General features: G+C 35.6%; 1 protein-coding gene across 2 annotated transcripts in view; it reads right to left on the reverse strand.

Moving 5' to 3' along the window:
• Nucleotides 1-12120, reverse strand: part of TMEM67 (transmembrane protein 67) — a 35094-nt gene that overhangs the window by 18854 nt on the left and 4120 nt on the right. For both annotated transcript variants that reach the window (XM_071803948.1, XM_065830271.2), the window contains exons 3-13: nt 11466-11559; nt 9885-9984; nt 9388-9457; nt 9130-9204; nt 7839-7901; nt 5346-5500; nt 5118-5226; nt 4089-4175; nt 2097-2162; nt 531-687; nt 35-158 (exon numbers count right to left, since the gene is read on the reverse strand). In XM_071803948.1, the coding sequence (XP_071660049.1) occupies nt 35-158; nt 531-687; nt 2097-2162; nt 4089-4175; nt 5118-5226; nt 5346-5500; nt 7839-7901; nt 9130-9204; nt 9388-9457; nt 9885-9984; nt 11466-11559 (1100 nt within the window). The remainder of the gene's footprint in view (nt 1-34; nt 159-530; nt 688-2096; nt 2163-4088; nt 4176-5117; nt 5227-5345; nt 5501-7838; nt 7902-9129; nt 9205-9387; nt 9458-9884; nt 9985-11465; nt 11560-12120) is intronic.

Raw genomic sequence — 12120 nt, forward strand, 5'->3', positions numbered from 1 at the left:
TTCTATGCACTACATATTGTATACAATTAATTACCTTATTGTTATTTTGCTAGCAATTCGAATTACTCTTGGTAGTTTTCCCAAGTCATTCTCTTTTCCACTTAGCGCATCCACCAAAAAAAATCGACGAGTCAAAAGCCAGTTGTTCATATTACTGCCTTTGAAAAAACATGACAACCACATAATTTAAAAAAAAAACCTAATTCAACACAAAAAAAACCAGTGAAATCTACTAGAAATGACACATATAACTGTATGATATATATATATAACTGTATCCAGGGTAAAAATACTTATTTTCAACTTGAAGACATAATTAAATCAGACTACTTTATTGGTGGACATTATTGACTGGGTTGGTGTCTGCAAACAAAGCTTGCACTTAACACTAGCAGAACTTGCCCACAAATATTAAAGTCTTAAAACAGAAACAAGTTATGGTGTGTCGTGGTATCTTTAATACAAATGCTTTCTATTTGAAGTTATTCACATTATTTAAATTCACGGAAATATTACCATGACAGTCTTACCTTGATTAACAAACATTTCACTGTATTGAAGATTCAAGTTTAAAACTGGCACAGCCCAAAGATATTGTTGCCCATTGTCACCATTATATTCAAGGAACAGGTCATAAAAGATTGGATTAGCAAAATCCAATAAAATCTTGGAAACTGAAATTTTGCACTATGAGAAAAGAAATGTTAAAATAAAAGGTCACTTTAGCCATTTAATGATTTTATCAAATTGTGGATTCTTCCCCTACAAAATTATTGTGGAATCTGTCCCACTTCTTCACAAAAGACAAAGCATTCTGGCTATTTGCAAGCAATTACCAAGTTTTTATACAAACCTCTTGGAAATTATTGCAATTGACCAGAACAAGTGATGTAGGAAACGAAGCTCTGCTAACATTTTTCAACAGATTAGGAAAAAAATATCCCAGCAAATTTCCCAGACATAAAATTTGAAACAGCATAAGCACTAAAGTCAAGCAACACAAACGCTGAAGTCACGGAGTTCAGCGTCTGGTTTTGGGCTCACCAGTACAAGACAGAAATAGAGATATTTGATATAGTGCAGCACAGGCCACTGAGATGATGAAGGGACTACAGAATCTCTCCTGTGAGGCCAGGCTGAAAGAGCTGGGACTGCTTTGCCTGGAGATGAGAAGGCTCAGGGGGGATCTTATCAACATGTTCACATACCTGAAGGAAGGGTGTACAAGACAAACCCAGGCTCTTTTCAGTCATGCCCAGCGACAGGACCAGAGGGCACACACTGAAACCCTCTGAGAATCAGGAAACACTCTTTCACTGTGAGGGAGACCGAGCACTGTCACAGGTTGCCCAGAAAGGTTGTGGAGTCTCTCTCCTTGGACATATTCAAAAGCTGCCTGGACATGGTCCTGGGCAACCAGCTTTAGGTGGCCCTGCTTGAGCAGGGGGTTGGACAAGATGACCTTCAGAGGTCCCTGCCGACCTCAGTCATTCTGTGATTGTGTGAAGAAATTAAATGTGAAAGTAGGTAGTGTTTTGTGTATGTGAACAACCACATCACCTTTTAATACTTATATAACATGTCTACCATGTTTCCTCCAAAGTTGTAGGGAAAAAAAAAGTGATGCATACAATCCATGAAAATAATTACATTTAAAAGACTCAGTAAGTTAATATTTATTGGTATTTGTATTTAAACTCAGTAATATTAACTGTTGTTAAATACTTAACAGTAGGCTCTACATACTCAATAAATCAAATACGTGAGATTTGAAAAAGCACAGAAGAAGAATAGCTATACTTGACCAGTTCAATTATCCTAAATAGGAAATAAGTTTCCATTCTGTCTGAAATACTGAAGTATGAATTAAACAACATTAAACAATATCAAATAGTAAAAATACTTAACAAAGATTCATCAAGATTTTATTTCACTCAACAATAAATAAATTAAAATAAGCAACAGTTTTGCAAGAAAAAAGTCCATTTTGCACCTCATGGCTAAACTCCACAAGTTCTTCAATACACACTGAATTACTAATGACATATAAAGCAACCTAATTCAAAATTTAGAACACCATTTTATCTCTTACTTACACTTTGTTGGTAAGTTGTTCCAAATATATAAGCTGCATCCAGTCTAGTTTGGGTATCGGAACAAAGCTGAACAAAACATAGTTACAATTAGGTTAATTCAAAGGTATCTTTTTCTCACATGAAATATTCACAGGTACCCCAAGCTTTTTATATATTCACAGTTCTCACAGAAGATATCTTGTTGTATTTTTTGAGAAGAGAGGGATGGATTTTGAAGAGTAAACATGGTTATTTATTGTATTAATATTGGTGTTCCTAAACCTCTGTTTTACCTTATTGCATAGGAAGCTGAAACCTGTGTACAGCAGCATCCAACCAGGCAAAACCAATCTTTTTGAGGACAGAATGTTCAATCCACCGTGCTAACTTTATTAGTAGCTTGTGCTAAATCCAAGAATCCCGTAAGAAATGAAGTCCGCATTCATATTGCCCCCCTTCCCATAAGCAAGCATTCTCAGATGATGAAAGTTATCATGACAAGTAACATTTTTTTCCCTTTTTCAATATAGCTTTTACATTTTCTGCAAAGAACGAGTCATTCTAAGCAGAACTCAGAAAAATGGGTCAAATTCCAACTAAGTGATCATGGCACTTAGGTGGAGGGCACAGACATTTTCTCCAAATGAAAATGAAGTCTAAATTTACATAAAACACAATTCTATTGGTATGCAACTGAAATTCTGGGAATTGCTACAATTATGCTTTGAGGTTGCTTTAGCACCATGATGTCCTACCACACAAAATCTACTACATTAAAGGAGGCCCTGAATGGAAAAGCTGCTCCTTTCCCATTTACTTTTTATAGCTACTAAAAGCTCCGCGTTCTAGGAAATTAATGTGTTCAATAAACCTGAAAATCTATGTCAGAATATCTAAATTTCTATGCACAGTCTTAGTAACCCGTTTTCTCAGACGCTAGTTTTCCTTAAAATTTGAGAGGCACATGTGAGACTTCATCCTGAGACAATAACAAAAGAAAGAGCAGTCACTCTCTAAATCCTGAGTGTCAGCTGCTCTTCTGTAGATACTGTAGGATTTGAAGTGATGTGCTTCAAGAGTGACACCAAAAGCCTAGAAAATGAGACAATTCCCCATTGTTCTTGCTATTGTTCCCAACCTAGATAATTGCTGAGAGTGCCCAGATCACCACTGACTGCTAAACAAATTTTGCTCTGTAACACATTTTGTAGCTGCCAGTTTCTGCTAATTCTGAGGTTAATTACTATTGCACTGTCCACTTGCTGTTTCTTTGCATTTTTCACGCCCTATACAGCATGCTACTGCTGTAGCAGAATGTGTGCACCACTGAAATCTGAGGGTAGAGTGTCCAAGGATAGAGTGTCCAATGGCACTGTAAATCCTCTAGCCAGTATTCCCTAATTCCATGTAAAGTCTCCTGTCAAGTTTTTATAACGCTGGACAAAATGTATATTTTATATTAAAACCAAAATAAATAAACAAAAAATCCCAGGAGAACAAAGGAAAATAAGGTGGCAGATCAGTTTTCCTATCTCTCTTCACAGTGGCATAATCACTAATTTGCTTGGCACTCTCATAACATGTGAAAGCAGGTGACAACATCAAATAGGGACACACTTCCAGAATTTTCTATGTGGACTGTGAGCTAAAGAATATACTTTTCTTGCCAAGAAAAAGAGGGCTAATAATAAATTATATACATGGGTAACTGTATGCTGAATGGAAGAAAGAGACAGTTGGTTCTAAATGACTAGCACTGCTTTTCAGAGCTTTCCAATATTCCAATTTTGTATTGGTCCAATGAGTGAAGGCAATGTTGCTGAATTTATACTTTTGATTTTGTAGAGATCATCGTGAGCAAGAATCAAGGGTTACTTTCCCTAATCTAGCTCTATGGTTATTGTTATGAACTGTCACTGCTATAGTAACCAAACTCTTGGCTTTTATTTTAATTTGGCCAAAGGTAATCAGAATGCTAGTGTATCAACAAAAGATAACGAAAATCAAATGTACCTGTAAGACGCCTCCTTCCAAATTCTGCCACTTGAGAAAGTTTCCTGCCGCATCAAATGAGGCTGCAATAAATTGCAGCTTTACATCCTAACAACGAAAAAACATAAAGGAACAATGAAACTGACAGAAAGTGGATATACACGTTTTAGGGACTGCTGTCTCATTGTTTGATGCTTCCCTAAAATGTTCAACATAATGTTTAATTTTTTCCCTTTGATTTAATGTTTTTTATCTTAGTTTTGGTAGTTTACTTTTGAAAAAGGTGTGATTCTGTGATTCGATGAAATGTGTGTATAAGCACCAGATGCAACAGAAGGAAACACCACCTAGCAGTAATGAAGAGCACTGTTCCCAGGAATAAAGCTGAGAAATTGGTTCTGATAAAATCATGACACAGACAACTTGTCAGTAAAAGATCATGTACCTTGGCAGAAGAACGACAGCACATACACCTATTTCCAATTAGCTCACCAGGAAAAATGACAAAAGGATGTATATCTTTCAGACAATGGGAAGAGACAAAGACCAAATTTGCCTCCAAATTTCCATAAACTGGAAACTGAAAGAAACAAGACTCTGAAGCAAAGGAGAATACCAAAACAACTATTAATTCCTAAGGGCTATATAAGATTTGTCTAATTACCAGTTCATCACTGCTAGTCCAGAAGAACCTTGGGGACATAATGAGGACTTAATAGCTGGCACCCCTTGTTCCCTGTGTCACACACAATTGAGCCCAGTCAGAACACTCAGGCAAACACATCTTGGCCTTATGAGAATGTGGGTATGAGAGCGTAAGCAAAATAAATATGTGACCAAGTGAGTGTAAGTCAGTAAAATCATCCTACCTAAGATTTTTTACATAAATATCACCTTCCTCTTCCATAAGATGTCACACTGAGTTTTGCTACACTAACCGTCTAAAAATTATCTTTAGTGGAGCCACATGTGCAATGAATCTAAACCTCTTTAAGTGATTATGTCCTCCTCCTAATGTGTGTTTCCCCATGTCTGCTACCCAACACCTACCTTATCTGTTCCTTTAAAACTGAAGGTCGTAGGGAAATGATTTGCCTCAAGCACTTGGGATGCTAACCCTGGTTGATCACCGTAATATAGCCACGGAAGATTATGCCTCCTGAAAACAATTACAACGTTTTCTCTAAAGAAACATAATGCTTTGCATCAAAGAACATTTAGAATAATAATTTCCATAAAACAATATTAAAGACTGAAGTTATGGAAAAGGTAACTTACCAGAAGGATATTGAATGAACAATGCCTAGCCTTGCTGTATTGATATAAATATATTGAAATAAACCACAGGCATCAGTACTTGAAGAACTCAGTGAGTTCATATTCATCACACACATATTTCCAAGAGCTTGGCATGCTGTTAGATTGGAGTACAACTGCAGTGGAGAAACAAAAGAACACAGAAAAGTATTTATTTACCCCTCCTTTCAGCAAGGCAGTCATAAAATCCACTCTGTCTGTAATAAGTCACTCCTAAACCCACATTTTTAGTTGAAAGTGATTTCATTTATTCAATATCTAATATTTTCTTCCAGTTATTCAGGTTCTATATTTTTATAGGTCTGCAGATGGTCGCATGAAACCAATGCTCTTACTTTTTCAGATTATTTTAGTTGCATCAGCTAGATGGTATGAAGTGATGAAAATGTCAAACTCTGCATTTAGAAAACGAAGAATCAAAATATTTAACACCACTTAGGCAGTATGACAAAGATGATTCCATCCAAGAGCTAAGACTGACAACTATAGTTACGTGTCATAAATATCTTCTTTTCAGTTTTAGTACTTTATCCTGCTGTCCTAAACTATGTTGTATTTATAACAGTATTCAATTTCGGTAAACAAACCACTGCCATGCAATAGCTAGAAGCGATGCCTGGTGTCTGCGTGCAGTGATCACTGCACTAGTATGAACATGCCAACACCTATTGCCTTTGCGTGGGTCAGATCCACAGTTGCACGTTACACTCAGGCAGCACCTCCAAAGAGCTGAGCAGGCTGAGGCAGGCAAACAGGATAAACTGATGTAAGTGATGCAGATAGTCTCAGTTTGTAAAAAGGAATGGGATAAGTAGGAGAATACATCTCTGTGTATGAGATGGTGACAGGAGTGGCCATAAAGGTGCTATGGGAAAATACTGAACAGAAGGCTGGTGAAATACTGCCAGACAGAATGCCTGCCAGCCAGGGAGCTGCCAGCCTCGGAATCAGAAACTTCCTTGAGAATTTCAGCTGGGTACCTAAACACCAGAGACATCCCGAGATACCATCAATAAGCACAAAACCAAGGAGCTGTAACAGCACCTTATCACCTGGAAAGGTGAAAAATAGCCTGGAAAAGAAGGAAACATTCTAAGAAAATATAAATCAGCAACTGCTATTTGCTGTTCTAGCTGAAAGAGCAGAAAAAATCTGGCAAAATAAAAACTGGTCTGAGAGAATATAAAGCCTCATCATCTACTGGCTGCTCCAGGTGGTGCTGTCCTATGCCCCCTTATGTCTCTGTGATATAAAAATGACTTATTTTTTACCTAAAATGTAAAGTGAATCTGTCCCTGTCTGTCTGTCTGTCTCTCTCACACAGACAACTCCCCTGCACAAACTTTACTATGAGCATTTCTAGGAAAATTATCGGACCATCACTCATGATGCCTGGCTGACTCCAGACTCTGCGACATGGATCATCTTCGAACTGAGACTTTGTCCATCATTGATTTTGGGCCCCAGTCCTGGGAGTGGTTTGGTAAGCACTGTACTGGTACTATTTTGAATAATATATATCTACATAGGCATGCATATAGGTAATAGTCCATAAGCATATGTGCTGCTTTACTAGTGATAATTTTGTAGTAACTTCTAATATTGGAATATATGCTTGCCATCACCATTTGAATACACATATACTTGTTTTATTAATCATAAGTATATTAATTTTACTAGTAGTAATTCTTAGTAATTTGTAATAAAGAAATGCAGGAAGTAAAAGAATCCATGTGCTTGTATAGTATGGAATCCTGTGAACTCACTGTTGTGTTCTTTATACACCTGTAGGCAAGGTAGCCCTCTGGGTCCTGACAGATTGGGTGAAAAAGTAGGACCTGAGAAGTTAAAATCTGATTTTGAGGAAAGGAATATGGAAGGGAAATGAGGATGTGTGATAAGAGAGTTGGTAAAAAGGAGGCCAAAACATATCCCCTTCACAAGTGTGTATGATTCTGCTGGTGCAGGCACTCTTCCACCCATGGCTTCTGCCATCCAGACCAATATAATAGTAACTAACACTTGAATATATAAATCAAAGCAAAGTTAAAAAGGATGGTTCTACAGTTATCCTTCTCCATCACAAAACAAAGTGATTAACTGAAAGCCAAATAAGAGGTAAAGACCAGCTGCCAATCAATACTGATTATGCAAAAAATTGATTTTCTGGATATGCTCAGTAACAGTTCACACACCTACTGACTATTGCAGGATTTTTTGTTTACCACCATTCACCTTGTCAAAGTTCTGACCCTGGAGACTTGAACTAACATTGACTAGCACTTACTATCTTTTCTAAATATTCCTTCTATATTTCTTCCTTATCTACTGTCATCTCAAAACAAGATTATTTAAAAATAAGCAAGCTAACTTCCAAAAACTGAATTGCCATGCTTTTACACACAGTATCACTTCTCTATAAAAAAGCAAGCCACAAACATTAATGAAACTCACCCAACAGGCAGCGGCTGAGGATTGCAGGTTTTTCAGAAACCATGTTGATGTCAGTGTTATACCCTATAAATAAGGAAATGCTTCACTGTTTTTTTCAGAACAATTTACTCATAATGTAACAGCCTGGAAAACTATGTCAGCTAAAAGATGCTCCTTATTTTTTTCTATGAGATTTCTGTCCTTTGTAAATGTCTAAATCAAATCAGCTCAGTTCAAAACACAACCATAAGGCAATAATGTTTCACTTCACTAAATTAGACAAAATATTCAGAACAAGAGCAGAAATATTTAAGTTTTGAATATGGATTCTGTGACAAATGAGATTTTTTTTTACTGCACTAGAGAAGTACTAACAAATTCAAGAGTAAGGTGTTGACTGGGTGGCAAATTTAACTCAGGACCAAATTTGCCAAATTAACTATTTCATAACCTGTCTTTCATAACTACTCACATTTGAACTAGACATAGTTTCTGTACATGCTGTAAACAACTGAAAAGACATGCTTGCAATAAAAGATTATTTAGAACAATGCTTTGTCAGAAAGCAAAACCAATATTAGCTGTCAGGAAAGCAGAAGAATGTGTTTTGCTTTCTTTCAAGCAGTAGCCTTTAATTCATTTAAGGACAAATTACATTTACTGGTCACATTTCTTGAATTCAGAACTATGTGGAAAACGGCACTAACTTGAGCAGATGTCACAACTAATACTGGTTCATTAGCTAAAACAATGAAAATGTCTTCATTCTTCTCAATAAAACATATTTTCAACCATTAGCTAATTAATTGAAGTCAACAATTTCATACACAATCTCAAATTGTAGAGGTGTTAATTTTCTTCTGTCAGTTCTAACCATCTGACAGCTAAAAACATCTTTTCAGTCTTTATGTTTTATTTCAAATATTTTATATGAACAGTAATTTTATGTACTAAAAATTAAAATAAATTTTAAAAGCCCAGAGGCTCTCATGGACTCTTCAGCATGTTTTTGTGATACAAGTGTGTGTTTTAAATACCTACAATTAAAACAGTAGGCCACATACTACTTGTTTTGATACTAAATTCATGTAAATTACTTCCCTTTTTCAGTTTGGAAGAGAGCATTAATTTTCTTAAGAATATTCCATTAGAACAATGCTTGCCTGGTCCACATGCATACACTCTCTCTTAATGCAAATTGCCTTGCAATCACTGTGATCAGATAACAAACCACCACTTTTTTTTTTTCAGGAACACAATTAGAATTAATTAACAAGATAGCCTGAAAATGTTTTAGAATAAACACACTTACTAGCTGTCCAAAACGAACAGTTGCAACTCCCTTTGGGGGTAAGTTTTCACTAGCACTGAAACACAGTCCTCCAGTCTGAAAAAACAAAAACATAACAACAACAATAAACCCCATCCAACCAACCAAAAAAAACCCAAACAAACAAAAAACCCACCACAACAAAACACCCAGAGAGAAAATAATAATGGAAATTTATACATTTGTCAGCATAACTTTTCTTTTTCTGAGCTTCAATACAATAAGCATTCTTTTACTTACTAAAATGTTTGGGCTGCTGCAGTCACAAGACTTGGTTACATTGATGAATGTTTGTTCACATCTGACACACCTATGGATCACCAACATGAAGAATGCACTTAAAATGTAGTTAAGTGTGAGATTTAGTACTTATCATAGTATGCCTGCTAACACCAAACATCTTCACTAGTTTGGACTGAAATCCAAAAGACATTACTGATTTGTATCTACTGTCAGTGAAAAAGAAATTAAATAATTGATTATCAAAATAAGAATTATGTTTCTGCTTCCAATTCGAAGTCCCTCTTGTAGCCACACTTAAGACTAACAAACCAAGCCGCTGGCCATAAAAGGAATTCAGCGAACATAAAACATATTGAGTTTGATTTGGGGTTGGTTGAGGATTTCTAATTCACTGCTTTTAAAACCGTCATCCCAAAGATACAGACTCAAGAACTCCATTTAAACAGAACATGGCATGTTCAAATTCATCATCACAAAAGGAAAGGGACACTAACCTATTCCCTGATGAATCTGAGGCAGAGAACGACTGCTCGCTTCCATTACAGTGAATGCACAATGCTTCATCCAGCAAAATGCCATCCACACTTCTTTCCACTAAGTGGAAAAGAAAAACGACTGTGATAAGATTGCATGATGCATAGTGTGTCACACAGGCTAAGAAAAGTGTGGAAAAATAGCATCTATGCAATCTAAAATAAATGCAAAGATTTTATTAAAAAAAGAAAAAAAATCAAGAGCACAACTTGCTAATAACATCCACTATAAATAAGTGCACATTGATACATATAAATGTGAATTGTTCAGAGCTATGCACATGCAGTTGAGTTTTAATGAGAAATGTGATATTTCATGTCCATTTTTGCTGTTCCTTTGTTATTTATTCTGAAGTAAATTTCAAACCAAGGCTTCCTTCCAAAGCTAAAACTTAAAACATCAAGTTTACAAATTACTGGAAAAAATATTTTTAATTTTCATCTGAAATGATTAATGCAAATGTCACAAATTCAAAGTTTCAAAGCTGCATTTTCCAGCAATTAGATCATTTGGCAAGAGATTTCAAGTCTAATTATCACAAAAAAAACCTTAAAAACCAACAAAGAGAATCAAAAGGATTACAACACTGACGTTCTTTCTGTACGTTAGATTACAAAATCAGTTTTGCTCTCAATATTTTACCACGAAGTCTCAGAATGTATTTTGTAACTCTCTCAAAGTTGAAGGGAGACTACTTGATATTCACTCTTTTACAGATTCCTAGGAAAATTTTAAAGTAATTATCTGGAAAACAGTGATTCTCCAGTATATTCTATTTGAAATGTAACCAAAGAGGACTTTAGTAATACCTATTCAAAGAATTACAGGCACATGGAAAATCTTTTCCATCATGTCTCTTTGAAAATAAGGAAAACTAGAGCTCCCAGGAGCTTTTCTGTTTTACACCTTTGATGAAAATTATACTTTGCTCTTACTTTTTTACTATGCAATATACACAAAATATAGTTAACACTGTGCCTACTGAAATCCATCTGCAATTGTAAGAGCATCAGGCAAGAGGCACAGATATAGGGAAGCACACCCATGTCACAGGAAATCACAGATACAGGTGTGTGTCTCAGGGTGGTACGACAGCCACCAAGATTGATGCACAGTAGTTGGCTTGGCTTGCTCAGGCTATTATGTTCCACCTACTCATATATGTATAATTCCTGTACTGTGAAGGACCTATGCATTGTATCCTTCAAAGCATCTTAATGCTTTTTCTTAGTCTATATTGACATTGGTTTTATCCCCATTTTAATGCCTCTACCCAGTGTCAACCAGCTTAAAGGAACTGATACACCAGTATTCATTTTGAAATGTTTGCGTAATAGTTCTTATTGCAACAAACAATGGTACAGATTTATGTCTTGTTTTTCAGGAATGAGGTTTAAGATCAAGAGCAATGTTGAATCTTTACATTAGATATGTAAACATACATTAAATTTCTTTTCTTATTTAATAGAAGAGCATGTCTTAATAAACTCAATATCTAAGATACATTTCTTACCTAATATATAGATATATAGATTTCTTACCTAATATTTCATTATTCAGGCATTTACATTTTCCTTCTGAAGTTAGGCCTTTAGGGCAACTAATACAATTCCACCCATCTTGAGTAACTCCACTCTAAAATAAAAGGTAAAACTATAATAATTTTCAAAAATTTAGATGTTACCCAATATCTGTGAACAATGCCTGATCCAGATGTTATTTAGTAGAAAATGTATTCAGATACAACACTGACAACATTCATTAAGCTTTTATGGACAAAAAAGGCTAAACAATCTGGCAAAAGTAATTCCTGTGCAGACATAGACTAAAAAAAAGTGTTCTTAAGTTTTTTCTGAACCATTTAGCTAGCATCCTTTAGCGAAGACAAGAGTTGATTAAAAGTGGAAGGTTTCAAAAAAGATGTAGAGGTTTTATAGTGAAAAAAAAAATCAATAAACATAACAATGCATAAGTAGACATATTTGCACATAAGTATACAGAAGTAATGGAAGTGGAGGAGTCTTAAGTCAAGCAGCTTACATAACTGCATGGAATTTTGCATGTACCCAAACAGTTCACATCCACACTTATTTTATACTATGAAGTAGCTGCATTACAGATCAAAACCAAAGAGGAAAATGAAGGTAACTGCTCATCCTCAGGTGACACTAATGTTATTCCCTTCTCCACTATCAT

The sequence above is a fragment of the Patagioenas fasciata genome, chromosome 2, assembly GCF_037038585.1.
Source record: "Patagioenas fasciata isolate bPatFas1 chromosome 2, bPatFas1.hap1, whole genome shotgun sequence".
NCBI lineage: Eukaryota > Metazoa > Chordata > Aves > Columbiformes > Columbidae > Patagioenas > Patagioenas fasciata.